The 23,966-nt window shown below is 44.6% G+C and overlaps 1 protein-coding gene across 2 annotated transcripts; it reads left to right on the forward strand.

Moving 5' to 3' along the window:
* Positions 1-210: 210 nt before the first annotated feature.
* Positions 211-18,759, forward strand: oc (homeobox protein OTX2). 2 transcript variants are annotated; one of them, XM_002134229.3, is made up of 4 exons: positions 211-945; positions 7,946-8,326; positions 10,542-10,696; positions 17,130-18,443. In XM_002134229.3, the coding sequence occupies exons 2-4, from the start codon at positions 8,155-8,157 to the stop codon at positions 18,441-18,443; spliced, it is 1,641 nt and encodes a 546-aa protein (XP_002134265.2). In that variant the 5' UTR covers positions 211-945; positions 7,946-8,154. The 2 variants fall into 2 exon arrangements, with proteins under 2 accessions (XP_002134265.2, XP_015041850.2); XM_015186364.2 differs by having other exon boundaries at positions 213-945; positions 7,946-8,335; positions 17,130-18,759.
* The last annotated feature ends 5,207 nt before the right edge of the window (positions 18,760-23,966 follow it).

A 23,966-nucleotide genomic window follows, 5' to 3' on the forward strand; every position in this document is an offset into this window, starting at 1 on the left:
CTCGCTTTGGCCCACAAGGTGCTGCTGGTGGTGTTGGTTGGCTACACGAACACACACGAACCGGTCGGCTGAGGTTCGTCGGGTGTGTGCGTGTTGTTGTTGGACTCGCCGTCGCATTCGTGTAGCTGTGAGTATCTGTATTTGTATCTGGTCGAGCGACTTTTGCTACCGCTACCGCCACCGCCGCCGCCTGCTGCGTCGCTTCTCTGCTCTGCTTTGGTACGCTGCTGCTACGGTGCTCTGCTGTGCTCTGCCGCCGTTTGTCCGCTGGAAGGTGTCACGAAAATCAGTTCCAAAGATACATTCGTGCCGCTCGGGTTGTCAGTGCGTTCGTCGCTCGCTCACACACCGTCTCTCTCTCGTTCAGCGTTCCATTGACCACCGTTCAACGTTCAGCCGTTCAACGTTCCACCGTTCACCGTTAGTTTTCGCCGCGCTTTTGCCTCTCTCGCCGTGCGTAGCGGCAGCAAGCAGCAACAACAAAAAGGTTCGCCGTCGCCAAAACAAACAAATAAACAAAAAAAAAAAACAAAAAAAAGAGAAGCCACAAAATAACATTTCATTCTACCATAAGAAAGTGCGTGAAACACAACAAAAGATACAGCAGATACAAGATTCAAGATACAAGATACTTCTTCAACAGCAACAAAAGATATACAACTATAGCCGATAACCGATCGTTCAGTTCAGTTCAGCAGTCGATCGATCAGCATATCGTGTGTGTCCGTGTCCTGTGTCCTGTGGGATATGTTTTTTTACGGTGTAACCAGTGCCTCCTCAACCCTCAAACAATAAACAACTGCAGCCATAAACCCGAATGTACCGCAGAACATCTGGATCCTAAATTGGAATATATATTATACGATCTGATCCGAACGATCCCAACGATCCATCCGAGTCGCCTACGATCGATCAGAGATCGTTCTGTTTGTGTTTTTTTTTTCGGTGAGTGTTCCATATCTCTGTCTTCCATGTCGGGCGACAACGTATACTCCATATCCATATAATCCATTAACTGAACTGAACTCTCACGGATCGCGGAAAGCGGCAAGAATGAAGCAAGGATTATATTACCTAGGATTAACATGATTCGATCGATAAATAGTATTTATGTATATAGCCTTAAGTAGTTGGGGTGGATATTTGTATCTCACAGATATCTATAAGAGATCCCCTACATTCCAACTCTTTGATGATCCATAACATTGATTCTGAAAGAGACATCTGCTAGATAGAGGAATACCCTTAAAACATTAACTATTCATTCCACAAAAAGATTGTTCTCGCCATGACTATCTTTTATGTTCTACCACTAACCACTCTGTGGCACACGATCTTGGAAATTATGATCTTTTATAAGTGCTCCACTAGTCTCTAGTGGCACCTTCTTTTGTCAGCTTCTGGCAACCCATTGGAAAATCTTTATAGATTCAGGCTGAGGGGGAACCCCAAGCCGTACAAGTCGCCCCTTGACCTTTCCTTTCCACTCTTCTATTGAAGTTCTTGGCAGTTCACAGGAAATTCCACCTATGACTAATAACCAAATCATAATGTGAGAAAATTCAAGACCAAAGCGGTCTCCGGTCTCCAGTCTCTAGTTTTTGAATCTGAAATTCGTTATGATTTTCATAATTTTAATGGGCATATTAAGGCCGCCTCCCTTGGCCGTTAATTAGGCAAAACATTCAACCAAAGATCGATACAAGAAATATACCGAATATATACGAGTATATGCGTATGAGCACAAATATACTACAACAATAAGACCCTAAAAAAGAGGTCTAATATTAGATACAATAGAGGTAGCAGCAGCAGCATCGATGGAGCGATGGACCGACCGACGGCGGACCCGTTCAGGTCACATTATTCACACATATTTTGTGCCCCCTCTCCTGCTGCTGCTGCTGCTGCTGCTGCTGTATCTTGTATCTGAGTCTTTCTCTAATTTCAAAGCGGCGGCTATAAATTAAAATATCTGAATAAAACGTTGACTCCTCTTCCATCTGTGTTCTTCTGTATTATTAATTTGCATATATGTACGATGTATGTCTGTATAAAAAGAAGAAACACACACAAAAATTAATATGCAAGTTAATTTTTTTGGGATGGCAGTGGAAGTGGAGTTTGGGGATCTCTATGGGATCTGTTCTGGCACCCACGCAACTACCGTGAGGCGGCGACTCCTAGGCTTAGATCCCAATCCCCCTGAATGCCAATTTCGATCAACTTCATTTCATTCACAACATCCGCCTGAAGAGTGGAGAGGAGAGGGTTGGCAATTGTGAATTGAAAGAAGTCTTTGGAGCCCCAGAGATCGCGTCGCGACACCTCTGATAGCTTATCTATCCCTCATATCCCCACAGCGACACGAACTGCGTACCGCAAACGGAACGGAACGGAACCGAACCGAACGGCTTCCATTGTGGCACCATAGCACGCCCCAGTCTCCAGTCTCCAGTCTTTCACAGTCTTCAGACTCCCACACACAACACTCTCTGGAAACCTACCTGATCGGGTTTTACTCTTTTTTGATTTTTGATTTTTGTATTTCGTATTTTTTTTTTTGGTCGTCATCTTTTGTCAATCTTTTGCCTTGCCTTGCCATGCCGTGCCGTGCCTCGCCTTAAGTGAGGTTTTCGTTTCGTATGGATTGAGTCTCGTTTCGTTTTTCTTGATTTTTGTACCCAATTATTTGTATTATTAATTTTTATCTCTCTTCACTCTTTGCTCATTACGCGTACGCGTAGTTGTTGCTTCTCAAATTTCGTTGACAAAGCCATTTAAATAGAAATCACTCAGACACTCAGACACACTGAGATGTGATGCCTGATGCCTGATGCCTGCTCTGAGACGGGGTTCCATTTCCATTTCCAGTTTCATTTCATATCAAGATCACATTGACAATGCGTCAAATAATAAGGTTTTCTGTGTTGTTGTGACCAGTCTACAGCCGATCACCGATCACCGATCGCCGAGAGCTCTTTACTCTATTAGTCTATTATTTGATTTATTTCTGTTGCTGTTGCTGTTGCTGTTTTGGGGTCTCTGTTTCTGTGTCTGTTTTCAATGATGCAATCATTTGTACTCGTACAACTCTGAAGGCGAAACACTGGCTCTGCTGGCAATTCATTCAATTTTTATCCATTACAATTCGTTGTATCTGTGAATGGAATTGGGCGGAACGGAGAATGACAAGTGGTGTAATACCCCCAAAAATTTCTTGAATTAGAAACAATTTTATGGTACATTTACTGGAAGAGATATGAATGGAGCAAAAGAAAGGGCAGATGTAAGATGCTAAAGGATGTTAAGATATGTCCAAGAACTATAGGTACTCGAATCACATCAACCATAAAAAATCTTTAATTGGCCGAGCCAATCCTCCACTCAATCTCTCAAGTGATTTGTTGGGTTGGCAATATTTTAATTAATTTGTAATTATTCAGGGACTGGCAAATGGAAAATGGAAAAGCGTTTTGGGCACTGATTCCTCTCTTTTTGGTCTCCTCCAATCACTGTGATTGAACCAGTCCTGGCCTGCATTCTCTCCCTCTCTCTCTCCTTCAATTGGCAATGGGAAAATCGCCTGGTTTCCCAATCGCAATCATTTTGATTGAGCAATCTCCTGCCAGCATCTATTAATCACTGGCAAACGCTGCTCAAGTGTCAATTTGATTAAGTAAATAATAAATAATTTGCCATGAGATAAGCAGCAAATACATTCCCATAGAAAAAAATTAATTAAAAAACCTCTACCATACCGTACGGTATGGGGTACAGTATGGGGTATGGATGGAAAAAACTTGTCGCCAGAGCAGCAAATACAAGTATCTGCCGTATCTACGAGTAGTGTCAGTTGATTTCTAGGCCATATATATGTTTTTAATGCGTCTTAAACTTGTCAAATCTTCACACTTTTTCAATTATTTGGCACGTTGCTTAATTAAACTTCAGGCAACGTCAACGTCAAAGTCAGTAGCTGGAATCCACATCAACATCACATCGTCGTGATCCTCGCAGCAGCAGCGGCAACAGCAGCAACAGCAGCAAGGTTGCAATTTTCACCGCAACAACAACACACAAAATAAATATAATTTTATGCGAAAATTGCAAATTTAAATGTCAAAATGCATTTGCGTAGAAATGGTCTCCTCATCCTCATCCTCCTCCACTCCATCCTCCATTCCGAGAGAGCTCCATTCCCATTACCTGTTTTTCGGGACGTGACTGCTTTTGCCGCTGCTGCCTCATTCTTTGTTGCATTTATTAAGTTGCATTATTTTCAGACAGAGACAGAGCCACAAAAAGCCAGACAGACAGACGGACAGACAGACAGACAAACAGACAGACAGACAGAGAGACAGACAGGCTTATTATGCTAGACCAGAGTCCGACTTGGTCTCCGAATGGTAGTGCTAGAAGCGGTCTGCAGTCTGCAGTTTCTTCTCCCATATAGTATTCCATATTCCAGTAGCTGTGGCTCAATGTAAATGAGCCTGAGAAATGCATTTTTCATCTGTTTCGTGCCTCTCCCCTGGTCGGCCATAACGCGAATATCAGGCTTACACTCAACAGCAAAGAACAACACAACAACATTTTCAGGGGCTACATACAGAGAGGATAGCAGTCATAGAAGCCAAGAATATACCTACATATATATTTACTTTAAGAATCGATCATATTTTGACTTTAAGTTGCATTGTTTAGTTTCTAGCTAATATATTCTTAATGATCAGTGGCTCAATGATCATAGAAGCACAAAAAACCCCGCAAATGGTTTCTTGCTTAAGGAAATCTGCTTTATCAATTAATTTGGCTAAGAATAAATATATATTAAGAAGCTTTTACACACAAACAAGGCTCATGCATAGGAGAAGCTTTGAGCTTTCTTAGAGAGGACACTGATCAAAACGAAAGCTCACCCATACACACTCGGGCAGTACGCATACGCATACGCAAAGGAAACAAAACCTCTGCTGTGGAGTGTAGAATATGTGCAATGTGCCCGGGCATATTAAGTTGTTATAGAGCTTGTTAAGGCAACTAATAGCTCCGACTACAACAACCACTGAGCCACAGATATCCAGTGGCTGTGCAGCTACCACAACAGCCAGAGAGCCACAGAGCCACAGAGCCTCAGAGCCACAGAGCCAGAGAGCCACAACCGAACCGACTGACAGGTTAGCACTCCTGACAGCTGCACACACAGTGGCGGCCCCAAAGTTGATCTCTCGTGACTGACTAACAGAGTTATAAGCGTACACTCGCACGCTCTAAAGATACTATATATTAGTCAGCGACGCACGGGGGCAAAGACAGAATTAAAGATAGCCAAAAGTTATGCAAAGTCTGGGGGGACGGGACCATTAATCATCCGAAATTCGTATGGTTCGAATGGTAGATGAAATCTTCCCATGGCCCAAATGAACAGTAGCCAAGTGGCTAGCGATTTCTTTTCTGTCTTCTGCCTGAGACTTTCCCAGGGCCGGCCAGCATCAGAAACAAAAACACTACCGTTCTTCAGAGAGTGTTTCGATGTGCGGGTCGGGTCCATCCAACGATCCATCGATCCAGTGATCTCTTGCATACGGTAGCTGGCATCTTCAATTTGGAGCTGGATTTCTTGGCATTATTTTGTGTGTGTTTTATGTTTTGTTTTCCTCGCGGCTGTTTACCTTCAAAACTCTTGTGCACAAATATTATTTTGACCGTAATTACGTGAGTGAGTCGCCTCTCTCTCTCTCTCACTCTGACTCTCTGTCTAGCGCGGGAGGGAAATAACATCAAATATTGTCGTGCCCGGAAACTGAAACCGAAAGTGATACGATCCACAGAAGAATCATCATCAGAAATTGCCGAAAATGGAATATATAATGAAAGTGTCTTCTCTGTACGTGATATATATCCAGTTCAAATGATTTTGTCCCGCCTCGTTTCGGCGGTCCCCCTAGGAGACCGACCATCACAATGGATCAGCCAGAGCCAGCGGGGCCTTGCCTGCCTTCTTTTTTGCTCTTTTTGCCATTTACCATGATTTTTCATAATCAGCGAGGGAGGGAGACACAGAGACACACAAAGAGCCAGCCAGCGAGCGAGTGAGCGAGTGAGCGAGAGGCCGATGCCAGCGGCAAATGACTAGAAAATCACGTAGTAGAGCCCCGTCTTCCGTGTGAGTCGCAGTTTCAATCCACACAAAAAATGTGACACATTTCTGGGGCTCCGACAATTTTCGGTTTTGACAGATGCTGAGAGTTCGACGGGAGTTCTTTTCTTTCTCGGTTTTTTGTTTTTTCTGAAGCTTTTTTCTGTTTTTGTTAATGGTTTCTATGGGAACTTTGTTGGGAACCCCAACAAAAAAAAAAAAAGAAACAGAAAATGTCCGAAAATATAAGACAATTATCTTTGAACCACTTTCGGAATGAATGGATCCATATCATTGCCCTAAACAGAAATTATTCGAACATAGAATATACTAGATCTAGTAAATGTCCGCTCGATGGTATAATTTTAAGTTCTTTAGCTCCTACACCAATTAAACACTTAGTTTTTTTTTATTTTAATTTGATTTCCTTTAATCGATCATTCATCGATTACACCCCTGTTTAGTGTGGCTGCGTTTTGTACTAAATATGATAACGGTAACTGCTCGCTGCCGCTGGTCTCTCTCTGTCTCCGTCTCCGTCTCTCTCCCCGAATTGAAGACAGATGCGTTATTAATTTGCGTGTGCGCGTGAGCATGTAATTTGGGCAACAGGACTGTCTGTCTGTCTGTCCTTCGGGGGGTATCGGGTGCTATATCAGGGTCGAGGTTTTGGTTTCTCTTTTTTTCTGGAGTGGAGTGGAGTGGTTTTTGCGGGCTGCATTTCCATCCTTCATGCGATATTCAGTCAGCCATGAAAGCGACATGACAAAACAAAACAAATTTTACAGGGCACCACAATGAGATGTGTGGCTGTGGTGCATCCAAGGGATCGCCCTCTCCCTATCCCTGTATCTCTGTCTCTCGTGGTCTTGTACTCTCTTTAGGGAAGTGACAAATAGTTTTGGGTGATTTCTGGGTTTTCAATTTCCAAAACAAAAGGCAAAACGTTCAGAGAGAGAGTGAGGTGTTCGTGCTAATTCCGCAATTGCTTTTGCCCCTCTTAACTCCCGGCCTATGGGTGTCTCTGTTTCTCTCTTTCTCTTTCTCTGGGATAGTGCTAATTTTGTTCGCACGAAAACAGAGAGAGATAGAGAGAACACAGCCTAGAGACAAAAGAGTTTTAATCCAGGTTCTGGGCTCTCTCTCTCTCTCTCTCTTAAGCCATGCATCGTCCATTGTCCTGTCATGTGTGTGTGTGTCCTGGCAGCGGCGGATCAGCAGTCCCAGCAGTCTATTGAGTCGTAGTACCAGTTTTAGTAAGTGTCTGAAATAATCCTGTGGCTAAGCGCAGATCAAAGATCTTAAACCGCAAGGATAAGCCCCCGAAGGAACTTCGTCTTCAAGTTCGGCTCGTCGGTTCGTCGGCTCGCCGGTCGGTCGTTTGCGGGCGTTCTCGTTGGGTAATCTTCGAAAACGGAGAGATTAGAAGTTTTTACATAATAGGGCGGCAAACCTCAGGGATTAGGCCACCAAGACAGAGAGATAGAGAGGGACAGATAGTGCGCACTCTTTGGTTTCGGTGTCCCTTTATAAGTCTGAGCCTCGTACTCTACCGATCTTAGAGTGTAATTGGAACTCGTGGCAAGAGCTTAACCCATAAGCAAACAAATACTTATCGGAGAGTAGAACATTTTCCAAGATATTCCCAGTTTCAAAAAGATAATTTGCAATACTGTAAGTAAATATCGCGAGTATTTACTGTGCTCCGAAGAGGGTAACATAAGAAGAGCATGAGAAGAGGTGTTTTATCATCGATTATCAGACATCTATCTATATTGCATTCCATTCTTTCCGTACTTTCAGATACATTCAAACACACACAACCATTGAGGCGACAGATCGAGAGGATCCCAGCTTGGATTTCGGCAGAAGGAAGGAAGGATACTAGGAGTTCTTACACCGTCAGCGTCTCTTAGATCGGTCTCAAGATTGATTTCGGGGAGATAGCTGCAGCACGTGGCGAGCGGACACACAACAGCTTCAACGTGGCGCTCCACTCGACAGAGGCCCTGATGGCGGCCGGTTTTCTCAAATCTGGCGATTTGGGCCCCCATCCGCACAGCTATGGCGGCCCGCATCCCCATCACTCGGTGCCGCACGGGCCCCTGCCGCCGGGCATGCCGATGCCGTCTTTGGGTCCCTTCGGCCTCCCACATGGTCTCGAGGCCGTTGGGTTCTCCCAAGGTATGTGGGGTAAATATCGAACTGAACAATTTTGGTATATCTATCCCATGAAACCCTCAAATGTGCTGAAAGTTCTCCCTGCATCCTTTCGCAAAGTATACGACTCGGTATGAAAAGTATCTTTTGGCTGCTGCCTGCCTGCCTGCCTGCCAGCCAGCCTGCCTTTCAATGTCAGTTCGCATCGATATTGCATCATTATCAGGTTAAATTGTCAAAATGAATAATGAGGCAGTCTCCGTCTCCAGAGGCACTTTTTTATCTCTGAAGTTCCAGTTTCTCGGTTCGGTTCGTTTCGTTTCGTTTCGTTCGGTTTCTCATTCGGTGACGCTGCAAATGACACAACACAAAAAAAACCTGACCAAAATCACAAAAAATTGGCTACAAAACGCCAACAAAAGACTCTGTGGCCCCACACTCCCCCCACAAAAAAGACACCAAAAGAAAAAATGACAAAAATATTTCATACTTCGTAATCAATATTTTTTTTTTTTGTTGCGAGTATTTTCTTTATGGTTTTTCATATATTTCTATTGTTGTTTCATAAGCAAAGCAATTGACAGAATTTTAGCTTGTGATATAACTTTTTGATTGGAGCGAAAGATATTGTATGATGGAAGAGTTTGGCCACAAAAAATGAGATTGCAAAAGAGGCCGGGCCTCTGTTGAAAGAAAAGAAGAGAAAGATCTCTGTGTATGAGGAAAATGCTTGGTTGTTGGCCTTTAAAATGGTAAAAGATGCAATGAATTCTAGGTGTAAAGATAGGAAGAAGTATCTGTTGCTAAGATATCTGAATATCTTTTGGATAAAATAGCATTTATGTACAAGTTTTTTGGGACTTTATTCAATATTATTGAATTAGAGAAAAGGTTTTTCAAAAATACCTTCAGTGTCAGATATTCCATGGAATAAAAGAGATCTCTTTTTAGGATTCCATTCAAGTAGTACCAAATTCAATGGCGAAAAGTGTTAGGAACGATTTCTGATCACTAAATATTGAAAACATCAAAATAACTAAAGAGACTTCCAATAAAATGTGGGGGTCTTCGATAGTTAAGCCCTGAACCAACAGAAAAAAACTACGAGACCTTCCAGGAAACATCATAAATTGGCCAAAAATAAACAACACTCCATAAAAAGCATCACAAAACAATAAAAAATACAACTGAGAAAACAGCCAACAAATTTATAGGTGGAGTTAATTAAACGACACGACAAGATCTCTCTCTTCCAAGGTAAAAATTATGAAAATAAATATATAAAAATCTTTTAAAAAATAAACAACAAATTGCAATTAATTGTAAACCGACAAAAAAAAAAACGGGGCAACCATTTTGAAAGCGAAAACAGCAAACGGCAAAGGCAACAGCAACAGCAAAAAAAACGAAATGTGGCAGCTGCAAAATGGAATAAAGTGAAGGCTGAAGCCAGGCAGGAATTGAAGTTGAAGTTTTTTATTCAATTTATAAATTCATGACCAAAATGACTAACTCATTAATTTTTGATAGGGATACAGATTGAGAGAGGGCGAGAGAGAGAAAGAGAAAGAGAGAGAAGGGCAGAGGGAGAGGTGTAGAGTGTGGCACGAGGGAGAGGCACAATAGCAGGGGTAGCAATGTATTTCCAGTGGCAAGGAGAGGCAGAGGAGGAGGCAGGAATCCAAGCCAAAGTCGAGTCGAAGTTACAGAGCGACAGGGAAAGAGACAGAGAGTGAGAGAGAGATAGAGAGGCTGACAAAGCAAACAATGCTGCGGCTTAACACACAGATACCCACGCACACGCAGCAGTACATACATGTATATGTATGTGGCACGCACACACACACACACACACTTTGATATATAGCAGCATTTTTGGGGCGGCTGCTGCCGCTTTTGCTGCACGGGGGTTGGTTCTTTCATTTCTTTTTCTCCGCTTCGCATCGCTCCGTTCCGTGTTTCGTGTTCCGTTCCGCTTAGGGGTTGGCTCTCGTCTCTGTGTGTCGCACTTTTCGGGGGTTGCTTGCTACCCAAAAAACCCAGCAAACCCAACAAACAAAAACAACAGAAACCAGCACGCCAAAAAATATATTACCGGGAAAAGTTTCCGTAGCACGACCACGAGGCGTATACTCGATTTGGCCCTCGAAACAGACCTTCAGCACATTTGGCTTTCAGCCGCTATCTTTTCCCTCTGGCTAATACTTTCTTTCCCTTTCCCCCACCCCCCACGATTTAGGTGTCAACACAAGAAAACAGCGTCGGGAGCGCACCACATTCACACGCGCCCAATTGGACGTCCTGGAGGCACTGTTCGGCAAGACCCGCTATCCGGATATATTCATGCGCGAAGAGGTGGCTCTAAAGATAAATCTGCCCGAGTCCCGAGTACAGGTAAGAGTCCTTGATTACTGTGCAGCTATGCTATCCAAATGAAAGACAGATCTGTTCATTATATATGTATCTACGTTTGCCCAAAGACCTACCATAGAAGAAGCTTCTATGCGTGGTGTTGAGCCACGTGTGCCTCGATTCATTCTTGGGTAATTATTGCCTTATCCCTCCTCCTTGCTCCTCCGACCCCAAAGGGAAACAAACAACCTGCCAACTGGTTTTTTCTTACACTCACTTAACCCGCACATGTGTGAGCTTTAACTTTAACAGACAGAATGGGAGTGGAGTGCGAAAACACTTGTATAGCTGGTGCCGGATATTCGGTTTAATTAGGCACAGCCAATGCCCCGTGCGGAAAAGTGCCCGGAAAAGTCCAAAAAGAAATCCATAAAACAAACAAATTACAACAGCTCCCGGGTAACAGATTGCCAGGGAATCTGTTTCTCGGACGGGTTTTTGGGGGGATGGTCCCGGATGGTTCACATATGGAGCGAACAGATTTGATGACTTTCAATGCAAATAGAGGAAGATATTCGGCATTTGGTGTACTTTTCCCCTCTGCAAAATGAGATATATTCCGCGTTTATTTGCCAAGGGAATTTGGGGTATGACAAGTCACCCCTCCAGGGCAGGATACGCAACAGAAGGATACGGTGCAGAGCAGAGCAGAGCAGAGCGGAGCGGAGGTTTGCTCAACGCATTAGTCGAGCATAATTTGCGCTAATTTTTACCGTCAACCAAATGCGGCCTGCTGCCCGACGATGACGATGACGATGATGCCGATGATAGAGGAGAGTTGTACAACTCAATTTGTTAAAGGATCTCTCTCGCCCATTCAGTGCGCGCTGTGTGTGTGTGTTTGTTTAGGTGTCGTCGTGCCCATGTCCAATGATCGGGCCTAAACAAACACAGAATTGGGATGGCAAGCGCCGTCGGCCCGAACAACTGCCAAATGGCCCAAGAGAAACGATCAAACAGAGACATCATCTACTGCTTCCGGCTGCTGCTGCAAGAACTGTCATCTCTCCTCTCACCGCTCCTGGTAATGTCCTGGATAAACAAGCCACCGATCGATCCAAAACGACACAATATCCAAATTGCAATCGGAAGCCGTTGTTGCATGTGGAAGAGGCATTGATCTATCGATTTGTTTGCTTTGCTTTCGTTTGCTTTGCTTTGCTTTTGTCCACAATGTAATTTAAGGACGTGACATTGCAGTGGCAGAAGGAGGAGGAGGAGGAGTGAATGCCATTGACAGAAGAGGCAGGAAATCGGGAGGGAAAAGAAGCAGCTTTTGTCACAGAAGAAGCTGCAGTTGCGTCGTACAGCACTGCCCCTCGGTCTTTCAATGGAAGGAGTACAGAGGAAAAGCAGTGTCTGAGGCACAATCCCAAGTAGTAGGAGCAGGAGCGCTGCTTGGGGCACAGAAGAAAATGCAGCAACAGCAAAACAGAAGAAAACGTAGAACAAGCAGGGCAATGCAGCATTTTTGTGGCATGGCAGCAACAGACAGAACAACAGAGGAAGCCCCTGCAGTGGTCTTTCGGGTCGAAGTGAAAATCGACACGTTCCGTGCCCTGCCCTGGCTGCAGCAAGGACAACTTGCATATGTCCAATGTCCAATGTTCTTGCCCCATCCACTGGTCACCGATGCCCCGACGTTTTTTACACAATTGATTCCCGTAATGCACACCACACACGTCTGTCTGAATGGGGGATTCCATGGGTGTGGAATGTACAATTTGTATAGATTTTCCATATGTGTTTGTTGTCTGTCTCTCTCTGGTCGCTGTCCTGTTTCTCGGGGCTTGCATTAGACGTATGTTACAGTGGGACAAAAGTGCCTTTAAAAAGTTAAAATATAAAGAAAACTTGATCGCAAAGTGGGGAACGCGTCATGCAGGCTTCACTTCTCGGTCGCTCGGCCGCTTATCGCTTCAGCCTGAGGCATACGATGATGGAATTCTTGCTTTCTCTAATATTGTGACCCACTGTGCCTGACGCAACATGCCAATGCATTCACATATCAGATTACAGCACAAAACTAGGAAAAACCGTACAAAGCCACGAATGGAAATGCCAAAAAGCGCCACAGAAAGACGGAAAGGAAATGGAAAAGGAAAAGGAGAGAGAATAGAGAAAAGCAAACACGATTCGTATGCATGTTACAAGGCGTCTGGCTTTTGGTTTTTGGTTTGGGGTTTTCATGGGGCAGGTGGGTGGTTTGTGGGGCTTGGCAGGAAGCCAAGCAACTCAATTAGCAAAAAACTAGACTGCTTTTAAAGGTAGAGAAATGGAACAGAGCAGAGAGATACCCCGAGAATCCGGATAGCAGGATAGCAAGAATAGAATCAAAAGGATATCCAAAACAAAAGATGGAAAGATCTTTTTAAAGATCAAAGATGTCTACATAGAAAAGCCTACAGTTGAAATTGAGAGCTCAGATGTTTTTGTGGGGCTTCGATAGGAGGAGGAAGTCATAAAAATCTCTAAACCATAACTATATTGTTTTCTTTGGGGGGTCGGTGTCGTGGTCGGGGTCACCTCGTTAGTTTCTACCATGAAAGGGTCACCTTCGAAGGATTTTCCAGAGGCACGAAAAACACATAAATAATCATTACCAAAAGAACGAAGAGAGAGAGAGAGACAGAGAGGAGGAATGGAGGAAAATGTCTGAATCAGAAACGGGAATCGGCATAAAAATCAGAAACAGAATCCGAATCAGAAACAGAATCAACGAATGAATCCCCGCAACGAAATCAGTGGCCGAGAATCATCGTCAGGAGTCATAATCAGGGAGGGGGGGGGGGGGCTTAAGGTCTGGTAAATATTAATTGAATGATAGGCATCTTTATGGCCCAGTAGCTGCCTGCCCCAGGGGGGTGGCCTGTGGCATGCTCCTAAGTGAGAGGGCGTTGATTGCAGCCAATACAAATAACGTAATAATTTTACGGGCAGCTTATCTGCACCAGAACAGAGCAAACATTTACGCCCAAAAATGTTTTCATTCGCCCCGAAAAACGAGGAGTGCCGCCAGAGGGGTAGCCACGGGACCGGGGATGGCTGCCATCGCTGCTGCTGGCAATCATAAATCACATGCAAACCAGAGAAGAGGGAAAGGGAAAGGGGAAGGGAATGGTAGTAGAATGGTAGTGGTATGGTATGGGGGCAGAGGCACCCTTATGGCGTCCCTCCCTCCCATTGTCACCTCGGCATTTGAGCCTCGTTTTCAGCTGTTCGATTTCCCCGTCGGGGGTTGCAATCGCGAGAATCGCTAGAAAGAGACCAAAAGACACAGAGAGGGAGAGAGAGAGTGAGTGAGTAAAACTTTGTCAACTCTTTTTCACATTTTCCCTTTCTCCCTGTTTTTAGTTTTCCAAAAAAATCTCTGCTTCCTTTTTTTTTTTGTAAAAGGATTTGTCTCGTTCTCTGCTGCCTCTCATGCCTCCTCATGATACGCAATGCATTGGGACATGTACATATATGTATAGTGGAGAGAGAGAGGGGTAGAGGTGTGCTAAGGGAAGGGAAGGGAGAGTGTCGCAGGAAGAGGGGACGAGCGGTGGTGGTGTCATGGCGGGGAGGGGGCTTAGGTAGGAAAACTTTTTGTATAGAAACGGGCAGCAGCACGCAGCACCCAGCACACAGATGTTTTATAAAATTAATTTTCCCATTGCGGATTAACAATTTCCACTCTTTTCCTCAACCCCTCACACCCATCTCCACTGCTCTCCTCCTGTACGAGCACATACATATATATGTGTGTATGGCCAGAGAGAGAGAGAGAGAGAGAGAGCGAGATTTATGCAAGCCGAGCGCATAATTTTCCATTTTCCCATTTAACAATTTCCCCCATTTGTTAATGCAATATCAAGTTCCACGTGGTACAATTTTCAAGGCAAGGCAACGCCATGGGAAAAGTCACCAGCGAAACAAACAGTAATTTACAGCCAAAGGATCAACTTTTCAATTGCAATCAAAATTAGATTACTTATGCCAGGACTTTTCCAAAGAAGAAGAAAAAGCTGTGCTTACAGTTTTCCCATTTGATCGGGTTATCCCCCTTGAAGTGGATTCATAATCACTTGAGAACATTCCTACAGATTATAATATTAGTTCAAGGATGAATAACCCTCTTTGGCCTACATCTAGTGTGGCCTATGATATCCCTGTGGAAAGACACTTTAATCTTCTTAGATCTCCAGCTCAAACTCAACAAGAAATCGAATGATAAAAATATCAATGGATCAATAGAAAATCCCTAAAAATCTACAAATTATTCGCTATATATACTAGATTTTCTACACATTATATATGTATATATCATATAGAATAAGGTATAGAATGGATAGATAAATCAAATATATTTACATATTTTTCTGTTATAAATCAAATTTGAGAGCTCATCTCCAGAACGGGGGGTTCTTCATCGGGTAAATCCCTGCCCATCCTCCCTTCCATCGAATGAATCAATTTTGAAAGCTATTCAAGCAAACTCCCCTCAAGCCCCACTCCCCTCATTCCCTCCCCCGCCCCCTCCCCACATTACAAATCAGGTAAAACCGCAAACGAGCCAACAATTTAAAAAAAAAAAAAAAAAGTTCTTTGAAGTTCTCTTTCCTAGCGTTTCGCTGGCATTCAATTTTTTATGATTTGATTTGATTCTTTTTTGAAGTTCATTAGAAGGACAAATCGAATCGGGTGCCTGTGTTTTTTTGGCTGCCGATTAATCATTGGAAATCATGGGAAAATGTTGTATAAATTTTCTGCTAAAATTTGCAAAAATTCCCAAGCTTAGTTTTATCAATATTACGAGAATTATGGAGTTCTCTTCTCGCAGTTCATTAAACGATATCAAACGATTCGGCGGGGTGTCTGTGGGGAAACAGAATGAAAGCAGGCGAAGCGCAAAGGAGCAGGGGGGGGGGGGGGATGTCCCGTTTCAAAGTCAATTCACAAAAGGAGATTTTACAAATTCAAAATTGAATTGAAAATTGAAATTGAATTTTCAACGACACAGGGCTCGGGCCCCTTACTCTCTACTCTCTCCTCCCTCTCTCTCGTCCTTTGCTGACAAATAATGAAATTTGATACGCCTTGTTTAATGCTCTTTTTTTCGTGCCTCAAGTGGGGGTGTGCGTGTGTGTGTGTGTGGCACACACTGCAATGAAACGCTCGAGTGGCCACAGCCGCCGCGTGGCAAGTGTTAACTTTGGCCCGAGGCGGGGGGTATGGGTCCCCTTCCCTCCCTTCAATGGCGCGAGGAGGAGTGACAGTGGGAGTTCGGTAATAAATTCTGCTGTTTACCAAAGCACAAGCCATTAGCAAGCAACACCAACCCCAATAAATGAATGCGAATCAAGAGCAGTCGAAGTTCTAGATACCCTATGCCTCGAAAATACCCTTAAATGAAGATTAGTTCCAACTTGAAGCTACAGAATAGCTTTAGGAACAAAGGAATATCTTAAGAAGCTGCCATTCGATCTATAACTCATATCTCCAAATGCATTTCAAGCATGTTCTCAGAAGAAAGTTCCATTCAGGGATTCTACTGTATTATTCTACTATTTTCTGGCTGCCCAAGTAAACCCAAGTCCCTGAATACCCGCTCTGTTGAGGGTATGCCCGAACAAATCACTGAAATAACATTTTCCATGTTGCAAAGGGGCGGGCATCGACTTCAAACTTCGGTTTTGGTTTGAGTTGGAGGTTGAAGGTTGGAGTTGGACGGTTAGATGTTAGATGTTGCTCGTGCTCTCTCTTTCACTCTTCTATGGGGATGGATCTCATCTGTGGATGTGGCTGTGGCTGTGTCTGTAGCCAGGGGCGGGGACTAGGACTGGGAGTGGGAGTGGGACTGCTCTGCTGTGTGCACTTAGCGGATTGTTTGCAGCCCCTTAAGCATAACAAACAAGGCTAAGTGAATTCCTCTCGCTCGAGTATCCCGCTTTATGGGCTGTTTATTGTTCTCTTCCTGCAGAGAGAGAGAAAGATAGAGATTGTGGGTGGGTGTGGGTCTGGGTGTGGGTGTGCAAGAGAGTGACAATATAATCGAGTCAATTTTTTGGGACTGCCCGTCCGCCGCCGGCGGCTGTTGATGTAACTTTTCCTCTCTCTCTCTATCTCTCTCCCTCTCTGCCTCTTCCGGCGGCAGCGCGTGACTTTTTGCACTTGTTGTGGGTTGTGGGTGTGTGGGCCAGTGCCACCCCCTCCTTTTATATAATTTATTCATTGCCCGTCCGGAAAACTAATTGATGTGGGAAAATTGCAGCCGTTTGCCACACACAGGGAAAGCAAACACTTGAGGCGGCCCGGCACTTGTGGCAGGGACACTCCAAGGGAGTATCCTTTGGGATAGGGATAATCGAGGCTTCATAGGAAAACCACTGTAGCCCCAAACTAAATCCCTCTTCTTTGTTGCAACTCTTTTCAGGTTTGGTTCAAGAATCGACGCGCCAAGTGCCGCCAACAGTTGCAGCAGCAGCAGCAGTCGAACAGCTTGAGCAGCTCCAAGAACGCCAGCGGCGGGGCAGGCAGCGGCAGCTGCAGCGGCTCCAACAACAGCCGTAGCGGCGGCGGCAGCGGCAGTGGCAACAACAACAGCGGCAGCGGCAAGTCCGGCGGCCAAAAGCAGAGCCAAAGCCAGAGCGGCGGCGGCGGCGGCGGTGGCAGCAGCAGCTCTGCGGCGGCAGCGGCCAGTGCAGCGGCAGCCGTGGCAGCGGCCCAGTCGATCAAGACGCATCACAGTTCCTTCCTGAGCGCCGCTGCTGCGGCAGCTGCTGGGGGATCTGGCGGTGGCAACAATGGCAACAACAGCAGCGGCAGCAACAACAACAACAACAACAACAGCAACAACAACGGCGGCGGCGGATCGACGCCGAACAGCAGCAGCAGCAGCACCGGCGGCAGCAACTCCCACAGCCACGCGCACCTATCCGCAGCAGCAGCAGCGGCCGCCCTGAACGTGACGGCGGCGCACCAGAACTCCTCGCCCTTGCTCCCCACCCCGGCCACCTCCGTCAGTCCCGTGAGCATCGTCTGCAAGAAGGAGCACGGCCTGACGGGCGGCTACGGCGGCGGCGGCGGCGGCGGCGGCGGCGGTGGAGGCGGAGGCGTTGGCTCCTCCGGCGGCGTTGGCCTCAATCTCGGCGTCGGCGTGGGCGGCGGCGTCGGCGGTGGCGTCGGTGTCGGTGTGGGCGTATCCGGGGATGTGCTCCGCTCGCCCTACGATCAGCTGAAGGACGCCGGCGGTGACATCGGCGCTGGGGTGCATCACCATCACAGCATCTACGGTTCGGCGGCGGGCAGCAATCCCCGCCTGCTGCAGCCGGGCGGCAACATCACGCCGATGGACAGCAGCAGCAGCATCACCACCCCCTCACCGCCGATCACCCCCATGTCGCCGCAGTCGGCAGCAGCGGCCGCACATGCCGCGCAATCGGCCCAGTCCGCCCACCACTCGGCCCACTCGGCCTACATGTCCAACCACGACTCGTACAACTTCTGGCACAACCAGTACCAGCAGTACCCCAACAACTACGCCCAGGCGCCCAGCTACTACTCCCAGATGGAGTACTTCAGCAACCAGAACCAGGTGAACTACAACATGGGCCACTCGGGGTACACGGCCTCCAACTTTGGCCTCTCGCCCTCGCCCAGCTTCACCGGCACCGTGTCCGCCCAGGCCTTCTCACAGAACAGCCTCGACTACATGTCGCCGCAGGATAAGTATGCGAATATGGTGTAGAATCTACTCTTCCAGTACTGCGGCACGAGCAGCACGAGCAACACGGGGAGCGGCAGTGGCAGTGGCAGTGGCAGTGGCACGGGGAGTGCTGCAAGTGGCAGCAGCAGCGGGCGCTCGCCACAATTGCAAATGGAGCAGCATCATCAGCAGCTGCAGCAGCAGCAGCAACATCAGCTGCCACATCATTTGCAGCAGCAGCAGGGGCAGCACGAGGATCAGGGGTCACATTTGGGGGGTCACTCCTTTGGCTAAAGGATCCTTCCCACATACATATCTAACACACACACACACACACACTCCCCTACCCTACCCTCCCCTCCCCAACCCTTCTCTCACTCTCTATCTCTTAAAAATATTTCAAATAATTTTTTTTTTTCTTATAGTTAATAAAAGTGTTTTTTTTTTTCTAAATATAAATACGAGTATATATATATAAATACAAAATAGATCCGTGTATAGAAAGACAGAGAGTTATCCCGATACATCCGATACATATATATAGAGGGTACACATACAAATATATACACACATATATATATATCTAGCCTAAGCCGCCAGGATCAACGAAGTAAATGAGTGATAAAAAAAAAAAAAAAAAGAAAACAAAAAACAAAAACACATTTGTTAAAAATCGAAGAGTATGCCCGCGGGATCTCAGAAGATTCGGAAGGGGATGGGGAAGGGGTGGGAAGGGGGGAGATGCAATATGTATGTAGTAGGACCCCCCATGCCCTATATAGCAGAACGGAAGAGCAGAACCCGAGCAGGAGGATACCACATTCCCCTGTAAAATTCTGCCCCTCGGTGGGGGAGAGGGAGGCAGGGGAAAATGGAAATAGATCAGCTCTCATATCATAATATCTAACCCTTAATTCCAAGTTTCAAGTTCTTTAAATAACGCAAAACAAAAAAAACAAAAAGTAAAAGAAAAAAAGAAGTTTCAAGTTCAAATCATCATTTTGTTGTCTTTAAATAATAATAAATAAAAAACAAAAAAACAAAAGATAGTTCTACATATATGTATATGGTTATATATGGATATATAGCATATATATTCGGGGGAATAACCGAACCTAAATCAGCTAAAAGAAAAAAAAACACGAAAAGCGAATTAACATTTCAGACTTCAAAAGCATATAAGCCACACACACAGACACACACACACACACACATGAGAGAAGTATCTAGAACTTAAGTGAGATCTGAATGGGGTGAATGGATGAATGGATCGAGAACATATGTAAACCATTTATTGATTTAAATATAGGAAATTTTATTGCAAATAAAACACACAAAAAACCCAAGCCACAATCCAAAAGCGAAGAATTCAAATGACAAGAGTAAATATTTATAAAATAATTTAAAGAAACATAAATCTAAAACAAGTATAAAAACAAAAATGTACAAAAAAAAAACACGTAAGAATCTTGACAACTATATGCATATATATTATATTGAGTGTATGATATATGTATATATATACTTATATGTACATATACATATAGTATATTGTATGTGTGCGTGTACATGTTCTCCATAAAATATGATATATATATAAAAGAAATAAATGAAAACTTTTGTAATATTTAAAGAAACAAAAACACACACACACACACACACACACATACACGAAACAAAAGTTAGTTCAATGGAGAGGTTTTTTCATACATTTTTTGTTTAGTTTTAATTTCAATTGAATTGTAATTTAAGCTTAAAAGATTTGTTTTAAAAACACACACACACACACACAAACACCTAAGCACACACTTTCACCTACACCTACACACACACACACACACATGCATGTGCATGTGCATATGCAAAAAGAGAAAAACTCGAAGAAAATTTAGCATTTAATTCACTTACAAATTAAGGACATTTTTTTTCCGCGGGTTAAATATTTTAGGCTAACGAAACAAAAAGCTAAAAACAAAAAACAAAAAACAAATAAAGGTGGAAAAGAAATGTAAACACGAAAATTAGTTGATAATATTTAAGAGCGGATCCATATACAATCGATCCCTATATATATATATACACATATATATATATATTATACATAATTATATGCTAACGTTTAAGCAAACTGGTTAATTCTTTTTTTTTTAATTATAAAAACCGAAAGAAAAACTAAAATAATTGTAAAAAGTTCACAAAAATATGATCAGATGAATAATATATATATATAAAGAAAAAACGATGATCCATCTTTTTATTTATTTGAAAGCTTCTACAGGTCTTGAGATTCTACAGATGAAAGATGAATAATACTTTCAAAATTGATGACTTTTCAAGGATGGATAATTTAAGGGCAAAAAACACCGAGTCCATGATGCGAAAGTAGAGCTCTGAGTACTGGCAAAACTACTGCCATTCCGGCAAGGAATAGGAATATTTTCTGAAATGGACATAAATAACTCTTATTTATAGCTGTAGTTCGGGATTTTTTGGATTTTTGGGTCACAAAAAGACATAGAGGAAAGGATCTGTACATCTCTAAAAGATAGTTCACCGCTGAAGGCGAGAGTTTCAAAGCAGAGCCGAAATAAGTTGGAAATGTAGAATCAATATTTCTGACTTTTAGTGAATGGAATTTGCCATAATCCTCTCCAAACTCTCGGGGGCTACCCGGATACACACCTGATTGGATGGATGGGGATAAATTACTCAAACTGTGGCTGTGGTGTGTGGCGGCTTCGGCTTAAGAGATCCTTGGAATTCGGCTCAGTAAATAACCCGATCGTCAGCAGCTACCAAAATATACACGTACCCCAAAAACCTTCTGTGTCGTCGTCGTTTGTTTCCTCTGCACCTTGTTTGTGTTTTTGTATTTATTGGCATTCGTTTGGGGCACGCGTCCGCGTCTGCCTCTGTGGCTTGCGGCTTTGTCGAGTGAGTCGAGGAGTCTCTCTGATCCCAAAAGCCCTTCGACTTCGACCGTCTGTGCCTTGACAACAATTGTTGAGGCGACTCCCCGACAATGAAACGAAACGAAACGAATCGAGGCAGGGCGAGTCGACTCCGATTCGACTCTGAGTCGAGTCAGCCATCATCATCATAAACCATTAATTCAGCTCATAAAAACATGCCACGCCCCAGCACAACACAGCACAAAACAGCACAAAAGTGGCTTCTTATTCCATCCACTACGTATTCCGCTCAAACACAAATACAATAGACGTATATCCTTAACTTTAGAGGAGGTTAATCCCGACCACCGACCACCGACTACCGACTACCGACTGCCGCCCTTTCGATTATTATTATTTTCTATTAATTATGTTAATGAAAATGCTGGAAATTCATTTGCCATTTGCGGCTAATTGTCGCACCATGTGGCACGTGCCGCTCGTGCCTTCAAATCAGATTGAGCATCCTCAGAGCATCCTCTCTATCTGGCAGATACATCGATTCCGAATCCGTTTCGGATTCCTATTCCCAAAGTTCTCAAATGCTGTGCCCTCTATTGTTATCTAGACAGAGAGAGAGAGAGAGGGAGAGAGAGAGAGACACGCGACTCGCAGTTCCAGTTCCCCAGTTCCCTGCCAATCCATCTCCATCTCCATCATCATCGTCAGTCATCGTCGTAGTCGTCGTAGTCGTAGTCGTCGCCATCAATGGGCGCGTGTTGCTTATAGAATTACCAACTAATTCGGTATTTATGAGGCTTCGTCGAGTGCAGTTTGCGGGTCTAGGAATCGCTTGGGCTCTTGCCTTGGGGGGGGAAGGGGGCCATCGCCGTCGCCTGAAGAAGCCAGCAAATTGAGATGCTCTTCGCAGGGGCCCCGGCCCCCTGCAAAAATTGTTTTTAATCTTTGCGTTGCGCCTTTTAGCATCGCGTAACCTTCCCGCCTCCCCACCTCCCCACCACCCCACTCCTCCCCCCAAACACAGGAACGGCAATGAAATGAGATGGTCCTCAAGGACCAGTCAAAGTTACCCAATTTTCAGTCCCACAAAACACACACACGACCTGTGTCTCATTATTTTCGAAGGCCGCTCCCTTTTTTTGGGGGTTGGTAGGACATTGGAAGGACAGACAGGCCTCCCTGCCGCCTGCTGCCTGCCGCTTGCCGTTTGCCGCCGCCTGATTTGGCCGCATTTCCACGATAAGGTTCCATGTAGATATTCCGCCACAGATAGAACACACAGATTTGTCCACAAAGAAAATGCCAATTAATTTTCGGGTTCGCAAGAGTACAGGCTGCTATCAATTTTTGGTAACCAGCTCTGACAAATCAGTTGGCAGGGCCTTAAAGATACTCAACAAAAAATGTATACAGAAAATGTACCCAAGGAATACCTGGCGGAGGATATCATTTAAGAGTCTTATATATGCATTATATGAGTATTTTTAAAGGGATATTTGGCCTATTTTGTACAGAAATATAGATAGTAGGAAAATGCTATAGGAATTTAATGAATAGGAATCTCCCTCAAGCGGGATTATATTTATACAAGTAATAATTACAGGATCTATTTTCCAATATACGATCTTTCACAGGATCTATACTCAGAGAAAAATGGTAAAGTAAGAAGAAACAGACCAATATTTAAATAAATATTCGGTTTTTTTGTGGAACTAAATATACATAAATTATTGTTCGAATTATTCGGAATTATTCGATTGAATGTATCTAAAGGAAGATAAGGAAGAAAAAAGAAACCATTGAAGGAGTCCAAGCTCGAATTTGGTTGGATCTTTGTTGGCCAATCAGTCCTTCCTTTAGCAATAGATTCGTTACGAGAAACAGTGCTTAAAAAAGACAGGGAAATCCTTGGGGAAGCTGCTTGTTGTGGTTAGGGTATTGAAAATTCGTTTTACATACACTCAAAGGCCATATTCCCATCGAAGAGCCAGAGGCTGGCTGGCTGGCTGGCTGGTGATGTTGTTGCTCGGCGGTTGGCTGGCGTTCGTCGATTTGACTGGCGGCACGTGACCTGCTCCTGCTCCTGCTCCTGGTTTTGCTTCTGCGATGCCAATCATCATTCGATGATGTGGTCCGTCCTGCTACTTGACAATGTTTTCATCTTTCACGCTGAGCGGCTGCCTTTTTGGCATTTTATTTATCAACTTAATTTCTGGAATGGAACACGAACACCCCTTCAAGGGCCTTATAGAGCCACCCCTTCGTTTCGGGGGCAGTGGCGGGTGGCGGTTGGCTCCGCTCCTGCACTTTGCCGATAATGTGCGGCGTGTGTGTTTATTGTGATTTGTGGCACGCACTGCCCGCGGGATACCATACCCCATACCCCCCACCCTTCGAGCAGGTTGAATGCCTCTGGAATGGTATTTGAAGTGATCCGTTCGCTGAGAGAAAAGAACTTATGCTAAATAGGCAAAAGTAAAGTTGCTGGGGGGGCGGGGGGTGAGAGTGTGGCACGTGGAAAACTCTTGCCAAAAACGGCGAGAAGAGAAAAGCTCTTAATTAATGGGCGCCGGCCCCTCATTGTCCGGCGATCATGCTAATTTCAGCTGTTAACGGATCGTATCTTGGATCCCCAATCGCATCCGAAGCCTGA

This window comes from Drosophila pseudoobscura, chromosome X (genome assembly GCF_009870125.1).
Source record: "Drosophila pseudoobscura strain MV-25-SWS-2005 chromosome X, UCI_Dpse_MV25, whole genome shotgun sequence".
In the NCBI taxonomy this organism is placed as follows: Eukaryota; Metazoa; Arthropoda; class Insecta; order Diptera; family Drosophilidae; genus Drosophila; species Drosophila pseudoobscura.

What these genes read in the sequence shown, in the direction of transcription:
- oc (XM_015186364.2), top strand. Translation starts at nt 8,155, where the DNA reads ATGGCGGCCGGTTTTCTCAAATCTGGCGATTTGGGCCCCCATCCGCAC. An exon ending in GTTCTCCCAAGGTATGTGGG is followed by an intron (nt 8,336 to 10,541) that starts GTAAATATCGAA and finishes CCCACGATTTAG; the next exon opens with GTGTCAACACAAGAAAACAG. An exon ending in TGCCCGAGTCCCGAGTACAG is followed by an intron (nt 10,697 to 17,129) that starts GTAAGAGTCCTT and finishes AACTCTTTTCAG; the next exon opens with GTTTGGTTCAAGAATCGACG.